Below are 18,310 nucleotides of genomic sequence, written 5' to 3'. Positions count from 1 at the left end.
CCCAGGAGGTCTACCCCGGGGCGATGGTAATAGAGGGGAGGTACGTGAGACGATGTTGGCTCCCTCTGCTGGGGATACGGGAGCTGGGCACCCCGACACGGACAGATATCAGTGGAGGTAATTAGAGGAAAGTGCCAACCAGCCGTGGAGGCTAAATAAAAGGAGCACGATGGCACACTGCACGGGAGAAGGGGGAGAGACGGACACCAGTAAAGAGAGAGAAGAAAGACCGAGCAAAACCGAAGTGATTTCTTTGATATATTTATTTTCCAACTTAGTAAAGTTGTTTTGTGGACTAAAGCCTCCCTGTCTCTGTGTAAATCTCTGTACGCTCAAGCCAATACCCCACGGTTTACCACAATGCGTTTGAGCCAATCAGTTGTGTTGTGACAAGGTAGGTTTGGTATACAGAAGATAGCCCTATCGCAAAAACCATCAAGCGCTATGATGAAACTGGCTCTCATGAGGACCGACACAGGAAAGGAAGAGTTACCTCTGCTGCAGAGGATAAGTTCATTAGAGATACCAGCCTCAGACATTTCAGCCCAAATAAATGCTTCACAGAGTTAAAGTAACAGACACATCTCAATATAAACTTTTCAGAGGAGACTGCGTGAATGACATGCTGACTACGACACGAGCGTTGCAAAATAAATTTAGAAATCTATATTATTCAATTATTGCACCCACACTGCTCGTGCACGCAAATGAGGGTCTGCGTTGCCAAGGGCTCTAATATGTCAGTTCTATTTGTGACGCAGATCGCGCTGCAAGTCCTGCCTCTCCCATCCCCTCATTGGTTATAGAAGCAGGTACCCATGTGCCTTAGTGGTGGTCAGTGGCGGTAATGCACCTAATTTATGAAAGTTGCCAATCATAGTATAAAGTCAAGAGAGGAAAAGGCCTGGAAGGAAGAGAGATGACTAGCAACGACTCGGTTGATCGTTTTATGTGTGGATTAATTGGCAGAGTAGAGGACCTTGTGCATTTCAGGTAAAATAACAATTCAATGTTTATATCCCAGGACAAATTAGCTAGCAACAGCAAGCTAGCTAAATATGGCAAATTAGCTAGCAAGTGCAAGCTAACTAGCTAAATTGTCATACATGTTTAATGCTTTTCGACCTGTCCCCAAATTAATGTAATTGGTTCAGAGTTTGTTTTGATATTTCACCCTGCGTGTCGTGATCGCGTTTGGTGTGGGGGGACAAAATACATTTATGCACAATGGTGCACGCACACAGCTGGTTTGGGTTCCGTGTCAGGCCTCCATGATCGATTTGCTGAAAAGAAACCACTACTAAAGGACACCAATAAGAAGAAGAGTCTTGCTTGGGCCAAGAAACACGAGCAATTGACATTAGACCGGTGGAAATCTGTCCTTTGGTCTGATGTGTCCAAATTTGAGATTTTTGGTTCCAACCGCTGTGTTTTTGTGAGACGCAGAGTAGGTGAACAGATGATCTCCGCATGTGTGGTTCCCACTGTGAAGCATGGAGGTGTGATGGTGTGGGGGTGCTTTGCTGGTGACACTGTCTGTGATTTATTTAGAATTCAAGGCACACAACACTTTTGGGCTTCCGAGTGGCACAGCGGCCTAAGGCACTGCATTTCAGTGCTTGAGGCGTCACTACAAACATCCTGGTTCGATTCCAGGCTGTATCACAACCTCCGTGATTGGGAGTCCCATAGGGTGGTGCACAATTGGCACTGCGACGTCTGGGTTTGGCCGGTGTAGGCCGTCATTGTAAATAATAATTTGTTCTTAACTGACTTGCCTGGTTAAGTAAAGGTAAAATGTAAAAAAGAAAAATAATAATAATAAATAACCAGTATGGCTACCACAGCATTCTGCAGCGATACGCCATTCCATCTGGTTTGCGCATAGTGGGACTATAATTTGTTTTTCAACGAAACAATGACCCAAAACACACCTCCAGGCTGTGTAAGGGCTATTTGACCAAGAAGGAGAATGATGGAGAGCTGCATCTGATGACCTGGCCGCCACAATTACCTGCCCTCAACCCAATTGAGAAGGTTTGGGGTGAGTTGGACTGCAGAGTGAAGGAAAAGCAGCCAACAAGTGCCCAGCGTGTATGGGAACTCCTTCAAGACTGTTGGAAAAGCATTCCAGGTGAAGCTGGTTTAGAGAATGCCAAGAGTGTGCAAAGCTGTCATCAATTCAAAGGGAGGCTACTTTGAAGAATTTAAAATATAAAATATTTTTTGATGTGTTTAACACTTTTTTGGTTACTACATGATTCCATATGTGTTATTTCATAGTTTTGATGTCTTCACTATTATTCTACAATGTAGAAAATAGTCTAAATAAATAACATCCCTTGAATGAGTAGGTGTGTCCAAACTTTTGACTGGTACTGTATATATTATTTATTTTACCAGGTTTTTGGAAATTCTCCCACGACCCCATTTTCATATTGGAATCTAGATGAGAGTGTTTCTCTGTCTCTATCCCCATGCAGATGGGTCCTCTGATCAACACTGCTACTGACACCCTGCTCACCAACCTCAATTGTCATGCTGAGTCTGGAGAGAGCTTTGACATTCACAGGTACTGCAACTACACTATATCTCCCTCTCAGGAGTGTCATTATACTATAACTGAATGACTTCTCAGTCATTTGGCTATACAATTGTTACCCTGTAATTTTCCTAACAAAAAGATGACAAATTCAAATGTCTACAGACAGCCTCAGATCTGCTATTCTAGTGGTAAATTCTAAGGTGGATGCTGTGTTATCATTGTATAAAAGCTCTCTATGTATGGTATTCAGTACATACATACCATATTGTGTTGACTGGGTTGGTTCTCTCTCCTCAGGTGTTTTGGCTGTTTCACCATGGACGTGATTGCCAGCGTTGCATTTGGCACTCAGGTGGACTCTCAGAAGGACCCAGATGACCCGTTTGTCCACCACGCCCAGAAGTTCTTCTCTTTCTCCTTCTTCACACCCATCATGTTCGTCTTCAGTGAGTACTGTGGAGCCATGCCCTGAGGCCAACTAACTCATCAGCATCTTAAAGTCTTCCTGATTTGTCAAATTGTCCAATTCAAATACTGCTGCATTCCATAGTTGATGCCATAAATGGAGTGACAAAGACTATATTTTGTCTTCAGTTGCGTTTCCATTCCTGATTCCTCTGGCCCGTTTCCTCCCCAACAAGAGGAGGGATGAGATGAACAACTTCTTCATCAACTGCATTCAGAAGATCATCAGACAGAGAGATGAGCAGCCAGTTGAAGAGGTATTACTATAGCAGCCTACCTATCCTTTGTAAAGATGGGAAAATATATGAAATAATAAAGGACTTGTAAAGTATCCTGTCCTTCTCTTCTCTGATCTTGATCTCCCTGTGTGTGTGTGTGTGTGTTTCTCTGTATGTAGCGGCGGCGAGACTTCCTACAGCTGATGCTGGAAACGCGGAGCAGCAAAGAGTGTGTGTCGCTGGAGCACTTTGACGTGGTCAACCATGCAGATGAGCTGGCCCCCACACACACTCACACAAACCAGCAAGAAAATGTTGACGTCAGCCATGAGTCACCCAACAGGCGCTCTGTCCAGACCCAGAAGAGGATGATGTCGGATGATGAGATCGTGGGCCAGGCATTTGTGTTCTTCTTGGCGGGGTATGAGACCAGTAGCAACACGCTGGCCTTCACCTGCTACCTCCTGGCTCTACACCCAGAGTGTCAGAGCAAACTGCAGGCTGAGGTGGATGACTTCTTCACCAGATATGTGAGTATGGGCCTCTGGCTTTCCTGTATGCACCTTATGTTCACAATCACCTATAATTGCCCTCATTGTTTGTGACAGTATGTTTGCCATGATGGTCTATTGATACTAATAGGATCCAAACCAGATTATGTAAATGGTCCACACTGTCCGCTCCACCTGATGGTGAGACTGTACAGAGTTGAGGTCAATTCCATTTCAATTCAGTCAATTCAGTCAAGTAAAATGAAATTCCAATTCCAGTTTTCTGAATGTTACTTTACTTCCTGAATTGACAATTGAAATGGAATTGACCCCAATCTGGTATTGTGGGCTTCAGAAGCACAGCATAACATACAGTCATTTTGCAGGGGTTTATGACCAAGAGACCCAGTCCTATATCAACTCCACCTCAGCTGTAATAAGTCCATCTCTGCAGCAGTACCAGTCTGACACTCTGAAGGCCAGCAGAGGTGATCAGTGTGAAAGACAGACAGTGATGGGCGCTGGCTGGAACAAAAATAAATGAGAGAGACTGGGGGGGGTTTGACATTTTTAAGAATGAGGATTTTCAATCTGTTTCTCTGGGGTCACAGCGACCGGCAGTTTGATGTGCGCTGCCACTATATTGCGAAATAAAGAACACAGACAGCACCCAAGCTTTCACTGCATTCACTAAGGATGAAAACTGCTATTTTTCTGGCATCCATATGAAGACTTCGTTCCAACACACACACACACACACACACACACACACACACACACACACACACACACACACACACACACACACACACACACACACACACACACACACACTGTTTTCACAGCCACAATCAACTCTGCAGCATAACACTGGTCTAACAGTGGAGAGAAACAGTTTGACAGGGTAGTGGGGGATCTAACAAGGCCATGGGTATGTCCAAAATGGCACCCTATTCCCTAGGGTCCATAGGGCTGTGGTCAAAGTAGTGCACAATATATGGAATAGGGTGCCATTTCGGACACAGCAATGGCCTTGTTAGATCCTCCACTCTCCCGTCTCTCTTCCTGCATCCTAATACCCTGACCAAGGCCAGAGCAGTGGAGAACAGAGAAGAGTGGAGCAGACAGCAGACCAGAAGACAGGATCAAACGCACAGACTGGAGAGTCTGGAGTCAGACACTATTTCATTCTTTCATGTCCTCTTCCCTCGTTCTACGTCGTGCCGATACGCCGCTCTCTGCTCTCCAATTCTCAATCCTTCAACTCACAGGGTAGGAAGTGTCTACAAAGAGAGATCTTAGTGTAAACTAACTAACTCTGCCTGTTTGCATTCTGGTGTTTTATTCCTGATCAAAATGCATCAGTGCTCACTTCCTCACTGTTTTATGTCCTTTTTTAAAATCTTGGTGTTATTTTCTCATTGCACATTTTCTGCAGTGGACTTTTATCCTTTTGTACTCTGACTTCCCTCTCTGAAATAGAGCACTGAATTGTAGTCTACTGAGTAGCCTTCAAAGCACCGCAACAAGATCTAGTATTTACTGTTACATAGCCTACTGTAATGAAGGAGCTGAGATGAAGAGTGCTGTCTGCTGATGGGACTGGATATCATTTGTCTTAAGGGTAGTTTTACTGAAAGGCTGCACCACTGATAATTACAGTCTATTAACAACACTGTTGTCAACAACTCTACTGTTTTTTGAAAGTCCTTTGCTACTATAAGATTGATTGCTCTGGACCCTGGACTCACCTACCTCAAAATGTTACACTCTCCTGAAACTTTTTAAGGCGTCCGGATCAGAAGCAGGTTTTCACAACTTCGTACGAGAAATGTTACAATAATGTACAGCCGAAGAACTCATGTTATGGCAGGGTTAATACACATCTCTATGGAGGGCTAGTGAGCTGTATGTAGCTAGCTGGTGAAGGAAATTGGGGTTTTCAACAGTCGGAGTGAATAAATGTTAGTTTGACTTTGGGAACTTGATCAGATACACAGCAATACCTGTGGACATAAACTCTTTTATAGGCTAGCTTGATCTACATTTGACCAGACATCTGGCAGCTGACTGCAGTGTGATGGTCAGTTTTTCTCTCTCTCACTTCTCCTGCCATGCTCATCACAGCTAACTCAACCCAATGCCTTTCAGTACAGTGAAAGAGACTGACTGTGTGGTGTTTTTACCTGCTACCACAAGGTTGATCCCCTCCTGAAAGCATTTTGAAGGTACATACAGTTGAAGTCGGAAGTTTACATACACTTTACACTTTACATACACAGGTTGGAGTCATTAAAACTCGTTTTTCAACCACTCCACAAATGTCTTGTTAACAAATTATAGTTTTGGCAAGTCGGCTAGGACATATACCTTGTGCATGACACAAGTAATTTTTCCAACAATTGTTTACAGACAGATTATTTCACTTATAATTCACTGTATCACAAATCCAGTGGGTCAGAAGTTTACAAACACTTAAGTTGACTGTGCCTTTAAACAGCTTGGAAAATTCCAGAAAATGAAGTCATGGATTTAGAAGCTTCTGATAGGCTAATTGACATCAATCGAGTCAATTGGAGGTGTACCTGTGGATGTATTTCAAGGCCTGCCTTCAAACTCAGTGCCTCTTTGCTTGACATCATTGTAAAATCAAAGGAAATCAGGAAAGACCTCAGAAAAGAATTGTAGAACTCCACAAGTCTGGTTCATCCTTGGGAGCAATTTCCAAAAGCCTGAAGGTACCATGTTCATCTGTACAAACAATAGTACGCAAGTATAAACACCATGGGACCACGCAGCCGCCATACCGCTCAGGAAGGAGACGCGTTCTGTCTCCTAGAGATGAAGGTAGTTTGGTGCAAAAAGTGCAAATCAATCCCAGAAAAACAGCAAAGGACCTTGTTAAGATGCTGGAGGAAACAGATACAAAAGTATCCATATCCACAGTAAAAACGAGTTCTATATCGACATAACCTGAAAGGCCGCTCAGCAAGGAAGAAGCCACTGCTCCAAACTGCCATAAAAAAGCCAGACTGCTGTTTTCAACTGCATATGGGGACAAAGATCGTACTTTTGGAGACATTTCCTCTGGTCTGATGAAACAAAAATAGAATTGTTTGGCCATAATGACCATTGTTATGTTTGGAGGAAAAAGGCGGAGGCTTGCAAGCCGAAGAACACCATCTCAACTGTGAAACACGGGGGTGGCAGCATCATGTTTTGGGGGTGCTTTACTGCAGGAGGGACTGGTGCACTTCACAAAATAGATGGCATCAAGAGGACGGAAAATTATGCGGCTATATTGAAGCAACATCTCAAGACATCAGTCAGGAAGTTAAAGCTTGGTTGCAAATGGGTCTTCCAAATGGACATTGACCCCAAGCATACTTCCAAAGTTGTGGCAAAATGGCTTAAGAACAGCAAAGTCAAGGTATTGGAGAGGCCATCACAAAGCCCTGACCTCAATCCTATGGAAAATTTGTGGGCAGAACTGAAAAAGTGTGTGCAAGCAAGGAGGCTTACAAACCTGACTCAGTTACACCAGCTCTGTCAGGAGGAATGGGCCAAAATTCACCCAACTCATTGTGGGAAGCTTGTGGAAGGCTACCCAAAAGTTTTGACCCAAGTTAAACAATTTAAAGGCAATGCTACCAAATACTAATTGAGTGTAAACCTCTGACCCACTGGGAATGTGTTGAAAGAAATAAAAGCTGAAATAAATAATTCTCTCTACTATTATTCTGACATTTTGTCACGCCCTGACCGTAGAAAGCTCTTTATGTCTTTATTTTGGTTTGGTCAGGGTGTGAAATACAAAACATAGAAAATAGAACATAGAATATGTTCTATTTTCTATATTTTGTATTTCTTTGTTTTGGCCAGGTATGGTTCTCAATCAGGGACAGCTGTCTATCGTTGTCTCTGATTGGGAACCATACTTAGGCAGCCCTTTTTCCCACCTGTGATTGTCGGTAGTTAACTTTGTTTGTGGCACTAATGCCCTGTAAGCTTCACGGTTGTTTTTTCGTATGTTGTTTTGTTGGCGACATTTTTAAATAAAAAGGAAAATGTACGCTCACCACGCTGCACCTTGGTCTTCTTCCAGCAACAGCCGTGACAGAACTACCCACCACAAAAGTACCAAGCAGCGTGGCCAGGAGTATGAGACAACCAGGGAGGAGGTAGAGAGGTGGTCGACCCAGGGATAGTGCCAGAGCCCGCCTGGGATTCAATTGAGCAGTGCGAGGAGGGATACTGGAGAATGAAGTTGGCGAAACGTACACGGCTAGCGAGGAAGCCAGAGAGGCAGCCCCAAAAATAAATTTGGGGAGGCACACAGGGAATTTGGCTGAGTCAGGTTGGAGACCTGAGCCAACTCCCTGCCAAGTGCAAATCCTCCTCCCAGGCTGGTGAGTCCCCAGTCTGGAGCCCCCAGTGACGGTCCCCAGTCCGGAGCCCCAAGCGAGGGTGCCCAGTCTGGGGCCCGCAGCGAGGGTGCCCAGTCCGGGGCCCGCAGCGAGGGTGCCCAGTCCGGGGCCCGCAGCGAGGGTCCCCAGTCCGGGGCCCGCAACGAGGGTCCCCACACCCGAGGCGCCACCAAAGTGGGGTGAGCCAGAGGTGGAGCGGGGTCTACGTCCCGCATCAGAGCCGCCTGTGATTGTGGGTAGTTACCTTTGTTTGTGGCACTAATGCCCTGTAAGCTTCACTGTTGTTTTTTCGTTTGTTGTTTTTCGTTTTTCGTTTGTTGTTCCTAACTGGCCTAAAACAGGGAATTTTTACTTGGATTTTACTTGGATTAAATTAAGCTGTTAGCCATAATTCATCTCACGTGTGTTCCAGTTGTGTCTGTAGGAGCTGGCAGAAGGCGGGCTATGCTAGCCGAGCCTCCAGCAGAGACACACCGGTGACTCAATCATCTCATCTCACTCTCTTCCTGGGAAGAGCCATGTTGTTTCTTCTGACTCTGCCACTCAGGCTAGAGCCAAACTTGCAAATGTGTCACTAGCTGCACATATTTCCCTCTCCCTCATTCTCCCTCTCTTTCTCTCTCCTTCACTCTCTCTTTCTCTCTCCCTCTCTCTCTACTGTTGTGTCACCGCACTCAGGGGCTCCCTTCATTCATTTGCCATTCTTATCTCCCTAAATAACAATGAGTTTAAGCAAAGTAAGGCCCCTAATGACATGCAGAAGGTGTTAAGACTCAATATGGAAAAGGAGGAGAGACCAACGCATCTTAAATGACATGTTTCAGCCTGGGCTGCCCCTGCTTTGCTGCGCTGCTCCCCTCCCCTCTGCACTGTCTGTCTGTTGGCAAAGGTCTTCAGGGAGGGAGAGAGGGGGAGGGAGGGAGGGAAGAGAGGGTATGAAAGAGAGAAAATGAAAGAATAGAGAGAGAGGAAGAAAGGGAGTGAGAGTGTAAAGATAGAGGAAGAGAGTGGGGGTACAGGGTTCAGTGTTACTATAGGTACAATAGGAAGCTAGTCATCTATAGTTTAAAAGAAAATTCCACCCAAAATCGTTTGGTATTTTTTTAATTAGTCCATTGTTGATATAGTTCCAAAATGTTTTGCATGTCAGCATTCAAGATATATAACAAAAAATACATAATCATTTTTATTTTGAATGTTAAATATCTTGAAAATGTAATTGCTGAGTTGCAAAACATTTTGGGTATACTATATATCAACAATGGACTAATGACACAATACCAAAATGTTGTTTTTGGGTGCAGTTTTCCTTTTAAGTTACAGATAAAAGGTGATGAGTTATTCATGGCGCCTCTCCTTTTTGTTCCCTGTGACTATTTTTGGTTGGTGCTGGCCTCTATGGATGTTGCAGAGGTAAAGCCTGTTTGCTATGAAGCACTAAGAGCTGCTGTAATCCTATAGCACGATGCCAGGCCTGGCAGGAAGAGGTGTCTTTGAGATTCTTCTGAGCCTCTGCCCAAAGTGCAGGTCAAAGGTCAAAGCATCACTCATGCTGTCTGAACTAATTTCACACAAACTCTATTGTGTACAGATGCAGGATTTTAAGGGGAGTGGTACATTTGGGCAAATCAAGTCTAACATTTTAAAGTGGAAATTACACCGAACAAAAATATAAACGCAACATGTAAAGTGTTGGTCCCAAGTTTCATGAGCTGAAATAAAAAATCCCAGAAATGTTTAAACGTGCAGTTTTGTCACACAATACAGTACCACAGATGCCTCAAGTTTTGAGAGATCGTGTAATTGGCATGCATGGTCGTGGTTGCAGATGTAAGTGTAAGGAATTGAAACTAAGTAGCCTATCAATGGTTTGAATATTTGCTTCGAATCCACTAAAGCTGTTGCCAGAGAATTGAATGTTCATTTCTCTCTGAATTTGTCAGTATGTCCAAATGGCCTCACAAACACAGACCATGTGTAACCACGCCAGCCTAAGACATCCACATCTGGCTTTTTCACCTGCGGCATTGTCTGAAGGGGATGAATTTATTTCAATTGACTGATTTCCTTATATAAACTATAACTCAGTAAAAAATATATATTTTTGCTCAGTAAACAAACTTTAGAAGCCTTTTTAAACCTTGAGTACTAAAAGTTTGCATTTCCTGCAAGAGCAGGGTGATCAAATTAAGATCTTACATCTGTATATCTCAGACATAGGCTACAGTCACTGTCAGTTTACACTTGTTGTTTACAAAGCATGTGACAAATATATATATTTTGAATCAGAAATAACTTGTTATCCTTCATAACAAGCAGAGAGGGAGAGAGAGAGAGAGATGCCAATGCTCCTGCACACACAGCATACAGAGCTGATCTGCCAGGCCCAGTGTGTGCTAGTCAGAGCAGAAGCCGTAGCGGTCTGCCGCAGCAGCAGCTTACCTTTCCTGTCTAAATTATTCATCTACATCCTGCCTGGGAGAAGGGGCCTCAGATAGACCTTTCTCTGAGAGGGGATGTCCTCTCATTGCCTCTTCTATTCTCTTTCTATTCCTTTGGACAGGATGAAATGAGGGCCAGGCTGTGTGTAGAGCTGTATGAATGCTCCTTCCCTCTCTCCATCCCAACTTAACATTCCTCCCTCCTTCCCTTCCTCCCATGGGTCATTGTTCAGATTTTAAAAAGCTGCTGCCCTCTTGATTATGTGGGGGAGGGAGAGAGTGAGGAGGGATGAAGGGAAGGAAAAGGACAGAGAGCGGGCTTTGAGTAGGGAAGGGAAGCACAGAGCCTCTCACTCCCCATCACCAAGACCTTGCACTGGGTGAGAGAAAGATAGAGACAGAGAGAGGGGGGAGGGGGTCAAGAAGGGTTTATATTTAGAGCAAGAAAATAGATAAAGGGAAGGTGGGGGTGGAGAAAGAAAGAGATGGAGAGGGAGGGAGAATCATTGTGAAAGAGGGCACAGGGTAAAATGAAACTGATAGGAATCTGGACCTTCAGATTTCTGTACCAGCTTGTGTTGAATGCTTGTTGCACACAGTGCTTATTGAAGGAGGGCTTTTTGTGTGAAGATTCAGGTCATAATCTCACATGTGAGTGACCAGTATAGACCGAGAGGATTGAAGTGTGTGTGTGTGTTCTACAGGGGCCAATCATGGGTCTCAGCACTGACGTCAGGCCCCTTCCCAGTCATATATCCGTCCAGTCCTATAGTGTTATTACTGGACTATACAGTATATAGTTAGTATAGTCAGTCCTATAGTGCTATTACTGGACTATACAGTATATAGTTAGTATAGTCAGTCCTATAGTGCTATTACTGGACTATACAGTATATAGTTAGTATAGTCAGTCCTATAGTGCTATTACTGGACTATACAGTATATAGTTGGTATAGTCAGTCCTATAGTGCTATTACTGGACTATACAGTATATAGTTGGTATAGTCAGTCCTATAGTGTTATTACTGGACTATACAGTATATAGTTAGTATAGTCAGTCCTATAGTGTTATTACTGGACTATACAGTATATAGTTAGTATAGTCAGTCCTATAGTGTTATTACTGGACTATACAGTATATAGTTAGTATAGTCAGTCCTATAGTGTTATTACTGGACTATACAGTATATAGTTAGACTATACAGTATATAGTTAGTATAGTCAGTCCTATAGTGTTATTACTGGACTATACAGTATATAGTTAGTATAGTCAGTCCTATAGTGTTATTACTGGACTATACAGTATATAGTTAGTATAGTCAGTCCTATAGTGTTATTACTGGACTATACAGTATATAGTTAGTATAGTCAGTCCTATAGTGTTATTACTGGACTATACAGTATATAGTTAGTATAGTCAGTCCTATAGCGTTATTACTGGACTATACAGTATATAGTTAGTATAGTCACTCCTATAGCGTTATTACTGGACTATACAGTATATAGTTAGTATAGTCACTCCTATAGTGTTATTACTGGACTATACAGTATATAGTTAGTATAGTCACTCCTATAGTGTTATTACTGTATACATTGGCAGCTGAAAGCCGACTTGCAGTATAACAGTTTGGTACATACAATAAACAAAAACAGTAACATTAAGAAATCAGGAAGTAAGGGAGTTGTTGTTCTGGAAGACAAAATGTTTTCAATAATTCCGCCGTGGCTGCTCTTTCTCTCTCTCTCTCTCTCTCTCTCTCTCTCTCTCTCTCTCTCTCTCTAACTGATGTGTGCTGAATGTCAACAGCTGTCACGAGGCTGCCATCGTTAAATACCCCTCTTTCCCAATTGCCCTGTGGAATAGTGAAATATAGAAAGGAGCACGCACTCTACAGCTGTGGCGGTGGGGTACTCTCTCTCCCTCTCTTTCTATCTTTCTCTCAGTCTCTCTCTCCTCTCTCTTTTTCTCTCTGTTTGTCCTCACAAAATACTGTGTTCAGCTTGCGTAATGAGGGAGAGATCACTCTTATGCCATTCTGAGAGCAGTAGATCATATGGAGGTTTAGTCTTTCCTGTGGTGCCTCTCCTGGCAATGATAGCCTTACAGTTACTTATTCTTCCAAACAGTTATTTACAATATATTGCAGAATATATATTTGATTTTCCTTTTTTATGGAATGTAGAAGTGAGCACACTCGGAGGTCTTTCATAGTATGGGATAGAGAAAATCAAATCTAATTTTATTGGTCACGTACACATATTTAGCAGATGTTATTGCGGGTGTAGTCAAATGCTGATGTTCCTAGCTCCAAAGTGCAGTAATATCTAACAGTGTGTGTATTGCTGTCACGCCCTGGTCGAAGTATTTTGTGTTTATCTTCATGTATTGGGTCAGGCCAGGGTGTGGCATGGGGTTTTTGTATTGTGGTGTGTTTTGTCTTGGGGTTTTGGTATGTATTGGGTTTGTAGCTAGTGGGGTGATCTAGCAGAGTCTATGGCTGTCTGGAGTGGTTCTCAATCAGAGGCAGGTGTTTATCGTTGTCTCTGATTGGGAACCATATTTAGGCAGCCATATTCTCTGAGTGTTTTGTGGGTGATTGTCCTTAGTGTCCTCTGTGTTAGTTTGCACCAGTTTAGGCTGTTTCGGTTTTCACATTACGTTTATTGTTTTTGTAAAGTTCGTGTTTGTTTATTATTATATAAACATGGATTGCAATAGCCACGCTGCATTTTGGTCCGATCCTTGCTACACCTCCTCGTCCGAGGAGGAGATAGAAGAAAGCCGTTACAGAATCACCCACCACCAACGGACCAAGCAGCGTGTCAACAGGCAGGAGCCACAGGAGAGGCAACAGAGGCAGCAGCAGCAGGAGCAGCAGCAGCTGCAGTGGGAGAGGCTGCACTACCTGGAGAAATGGACATGGGAGGACAAACTGGACGGTAAAGGACCCTGGGCTCAGCCTGGAGAATATCGCCGCCCCAAGGAAGAACTGGAGGCGGCGAAAGCTGAGAGGCGCAGGTATGAGGAGGCAGCACGGCGTAGCGGATGGAAGCCCGAGAGTCAGCCCCAAAAATTTCTTGGGTGGGGGGCTCACAGGGAGTAGGGCTACGCTAGGTAGGAGACCTACGCTAACTTCCTGTGGTTACCGGGGGCTAGAGAGACCGGGCAGGCACCGTGTTATGCAGTGGTGCGCACGGTGTCCCCAGTGCGGGTGCATAGCCCGGTGCGGTATATTCCAGCTCCGCGTATCGGCCGGGCTAGATTGAGCGTCGAGCCAAATGCCATGAAGCCGGCTCTACGCATCTGGTCCCCAGTGCGTTTCCTTGGGCCGGCTTACATGGCACCAGCCTTGCGCTCGGTGTCTCCGGTTCGCCTGCATAGCCCAGTGCGGGCTATTCCACCTCGCCGCACTGGCAGGGCGACCGAGAGCATTCAACCAGGTAAGGTTGGGCAGGCTTGGTGCTCAAGAGCTCCAGTGCGCCTGCACGGTCCGGTCTATCCAGTACCACCTCTACACCCCAGCCCTCCGGTAGCAGCTCCCCGCACCAGGCTTCCTGTGCATGTCCTTGGTTCAGTACCACCAGTTCCAGCACCACGCATCAGGCCTACAGTGCGCCTCGCCTCTCCAGCGCTGCTGGAGCCTTTCTCCTCTCCTGCGCTGCCGGAGTCTCCCGCCTGTTCAGCGCAGCCAGAGCCTTCCTCCTCTACAGCGCTGCTGGAGTCTCCCGCCTGTTCAGCGCAGCCAGAGCTGCCAGCCTGCATGGAGCAGCCAGAGCTGTCAGTCTGCATGGAGCAGCCAGAGATGTCAGTCTGCATGGATCAGCCAGAGCTGTCAGTCTGCATGGAGCAGCCAGAGATGTCAGTCTGCATGAAGCAGCCAGAGCTGCCAGTCTGCAAGGAGCTGCCAGTCTGCAAGGAGCTGCCAGTCTGCAAGGAGCTGTCAGTCTGTAAGGAGCTGCCAGTCTGTAAGGAGCTGCCAGTCTGCAAGGAGCTGCCAATCTGCACGGAGCCGCCAGAGCTGCCAGTCTGTAAGAAGCTGCCAGAGCTGTCAGCCTACATGGAGCAGCCAGAGCTGCCAGTCAGCGTGAAGCAGCCAGAGCCGCCAGTCAGCATGGAGCAGCCAGATCTTTCAGTCTGCCAGGATCCGCCAGTCAGCCAGACTCTTCCAGATCCGCCAGTCAACCAGACTCTTCCAGATCTGCCAGTCAACCAGACTCTTCCAGATCTGCCAGTCAACCAGACTCTTCCAGATCTGCCAGTCAACCAGACTCTTCCAGATCTGCCAGTCAACCAGACTCTTCCAGATCTGCCAGTCAACCAGACTCTTCCAGATCCGCCAGTCAGCCGGGATCTGCCAGAACCGCCAGTCGGCCAGGATCTGCCAGTCGGCCAGGATCCGCCAATCGGCCAGGATCTGCCAGTCAGCCAGGATCTGCCAGTCAGCCAGGATCTGCTGAAACCACCAGCCAGCCAGGATCTGGTAGATCTATCTACCTGCCTGGGCTTCCTCTCACTCCGGAGCTTCCTCTCACTCCAGAGCTTCCTCTCACTCCTGAGCTTCCTCTCACTCCTGAGCTTCCTCTCACTCCGGAGCTTCCTCTCACTCCTGAGCTTCCTCTCACTCCGGAGCTTCCTCTCACTCCTGAGCTTCCTCTAACTTCCGAGCTTTCTCTCACTCCCGAGCTTCCCCTCAGTCCCGAGCTGCCTCAGTCCCGAGCTTCCCTTCAGTCCCGATCTGCTCCTCAGTCCAGTGGTGTTCGGGGTGAGGACTACTGGGCCATGGTCGGCGGCGAGGGTGGACTATCCAGGGACGCGAGGAGAGGGGACAAAGACATTGACTGAGTGGGGTCCACGTCCCGCGCCGGAGCCGCCACCATGGACAGACGCCCACCCGGACCCTCCCTGTTGTTTTGAGGTGCGTTCGGGAGTCCGCACCTTAGGGGGCGGGGTTCTGTCACGCCCTGGTCGAAGTATTTTGTGTTTATCTTCATGTATTGGGTAAGGCCAGGGTGTGGCATGGGGTTTTTGTATTGTGGTGTGTTTTGTCTTGGGGTTTTGGTATGTATTGGGATTGTAGCTAGTGGGGTGATCTAGCAGAGTCTATGGCTGTCTGGAGTGGTTCTCAATCAGAGGCAGGTGTTTATCGTTGTCTCTGATTGGGAACCATATTTAGGCAGCCATATTCTTTGAGTGTTTTGTGGGTGATTGTCCTTAGTGTCCTCTGTGTTAGTTTGCACCAGTTTAGGCTGTTTCGGTTTTCACATTACGTTTATTGTTTTTGTAAAGTTTGTGTTTGTTTATTATTATATAAACATGGATTGCAATAGCCACGCTGCATTTTGGTCCGATCCTTGCTACACCTCCTCGTCCGAGGAGGAGATAGAAGAAAGCCGTTACAATTGCTGTACTGGACACCTCCGCAATCCAAGCTCTCCTTTGTAAAAGCCTGTTACTGTATCATTACTTCTCTGAGTGTGGTGTGGCCTGTAACCTACCATTACAGCCTCTATATCATGAATCTATCTTCCTCCGTGTAGAGAATAAAATATCCGGGTGGTGTTCTGATGAATCCAGTCATTACACTGGGCTGCTTTGTATTTAATAACCATCATAGGCAGAGAGAAAGGTTGAGTGGTGATGAGTGAAATATACCCATTAGAGAAGCTGGGAGTTCACAGCCTTATATAGAGATGGTCAGAAAAGAGTGTTGGCAGAGAAATATAATTACTAGAACAGGCTTTCCCATTCAAGTCTATGTTCTGTGATAGGTGGACTGGCGGCCATATTGAGTGTACCCATGAGTGTTCTAGCGGAACTACCGTGGCCTGAGTGGCTTTTCCATTCTAGTAATTGTATTTTTATGGTATAACCATAGCTTTGGGTTGAGGTGGATGGGTTAGTATTCCAGCTGGATTCAAGGGATGGTTTTGGGAATGGGTTGGGAGAGAGCTGACCCTCCCCCTCGGATGCTGCTATTAATATTAAGATAGAATGTTCCTTATGCAGTTACAAACTTACTAAGTATTATAGACAGCCCCAAGCACTTTCCTGAGATTGTTTCATGTAGCGATAGTTTGAATAACATAAGTGGCTCATCTGAATCCCTCCATTGGTTACATCAAAAGGGCTTATTCTTCACACGTTTCCCCATGGAATTTGGGAATAACAAAACTCATTCTGAGTGCTTAATAATTAGTACTTTGTTTCGGTATCCTACTTTATATTTGTCGCTTTAACATGTGACTAGGCTGTGTTGTGTATGATGAAGTTAACACAGATCTTTATTTTCACATATAGGTAATCGCGTCCTGTGTACTTCTACACTTTAAGCTATGGATTAGGCCTAGATCATTTGAGTATCATTCTAATACCAGGTGTTACAGCGAGTGCTTATATCATGCAGCCTGACGTGAACTATCTCCACCACCAAATCTCATTACTGAACCAGCTCGTCTGCCTGGGGGTGTTTTTTTCTATTACCATTCATCAAATCAAATATGAGTCGCTTCCAATTAAAATGGTAACCGCTAAATGAAAGACCTGGTTGACACTCTAGAAGTTATACCAATGATAAGATTCTGTGTGTGCGTGTGTGGGTGCATGTAATTACACTCTTCCATCATGCCATGCATTTGTAACTACTGTATGTACATGAGAGGTGTACTGACTGGTTTACCTGCATGTGTGTTGTTTGGTGTTAGAGGAGTCTCTGCTGAGGTGGGAGGGAGACCCTGTGTCTCCTCATGATTGGTGACATACAACAGGAGTGTTCTCCTTGAGGCTGATTGCTCTAGTGATGATTAAACATCTACAGTCTCAGCTGGCTCACAACTGACGTGTTCCTTTTGATATTAGAACAACTTCTGGGGTAGCTTCCCATTTCTGTAGTTTCCCATGCTTCGCAGTATGTTGGAAACACCCACTTTAGCTACAGAAAGTCAACATACGAGAATACCCATAGAGTCTGCGAGAGCGGGGGCGGAAGATGACTCATCGGCTGACAACATGGTAACGACTGGACCGGAAACGACTACGAGTAATGAGAGCACAGCACAAGAGAACACCACTGCAACTGTCACAAGTTCCACAAACAGATGCAGGTATGTGTCTGAGGTTGGAGGAAAGTTACATCACACCATGGGTTGAGGATCCACCAGGGGAAGAAGGGGTGTTTGGGTAAAGAGAGACAGAGGCCTCGCATTGATTACTTTCTGCGAAAGCGATCAAATCAGTCGAATGAAGCACAGCAACTGGACGCAAACCATAGTTTGCAGTGCATCAGTACCACTGTCATTTACGACGTAAATTCAAGCACCGAAGTAACAACTGAGGTGGAACCAACAATAGGAGTGGAACTCACCCAGCCTCCCAGACCTGCAGTCGAGAGGAGACTACTAGGGCACAGACCGTATGTGAAGTGGCCTGGCGCCAGTGACAAGAAGTTGTGGGAAACAGTGAATACTGACCTTACCTTGACCCTCGAGAAACTTCGAGGCACAGTGGAGAAGAAGTTGGAGAGGATGAGGGACATCATCTAATCATCTATGAGTACGGGGCAGAAAGCTTTGGAGTGCAAGAGGCAAAAGGCGGGAGAAAGGTTCCAACCCCACCAGTTTCCAGGAGGCAACAAGAAATCAAGCGCCTCGTTCAAGAAAGGAGACAGCGTAAGAAACAGTGGAAGAAGGCCTCGGAAGTGGAAAAGGAGGGCATAGAGGCACTTCA

The 18,310-nt window shown here is 45.5% G+C and overlaps 1 protein-coding gene across 1 annotated transcript in view; it reads left to right on the top strand.

Annotated features, from left to right (window-relative positions):
- The window catches only part of tbxas1 (thromboxane A synthase 1 (platelet)), a 123,284-nt gene that overhangs the window by 74,146 nt on the left and 30,828 nt on the right, over nt 1-18,310 (top strand). The window contains exons 7-10 of the mRNA XM_024379836.2: nt 2,484-2,572; nt 2,843-2,991; nt 3,140-3,267; nt 3,408-3,758. Coding sequence (XP_024235604.1) covers nt 2,484-2,572; nt 2,843-2,991; nt 3,140-3,267; nt 3,408-3,758 — 717 coding nt within the window. The remainder of the gene's footprint in view (nt 1-2,483; nt 2,573-2,842; nt 2,992-3,139; nt 3,268-3,407; nt 3,759-18,310) is intronic.

Source organism: Oncorhynchus tshawytscha, linkage group LG19 (assembly GCF_018296145.1).
Source record: "Oncorhynchus tshawytscha isolate Ot180627B linkage group LG19, Otsh_v2.0, whole genome shotgun sequence".
In the NCBI taxonomy this organism is placed as follows: domain Eukaryota; kingdom Metazoa; phylum Chordata; class Actinopteri; order Salmoniformes; family Salmonidae; genus Oncorhynchus; species Oncorhynchus tshawytscha.
The sequence above is the reverse complement of the archived record's forward strand: the minus strand, read 5'-3'. Positions and strand labels throughout refer to the sequence as shown.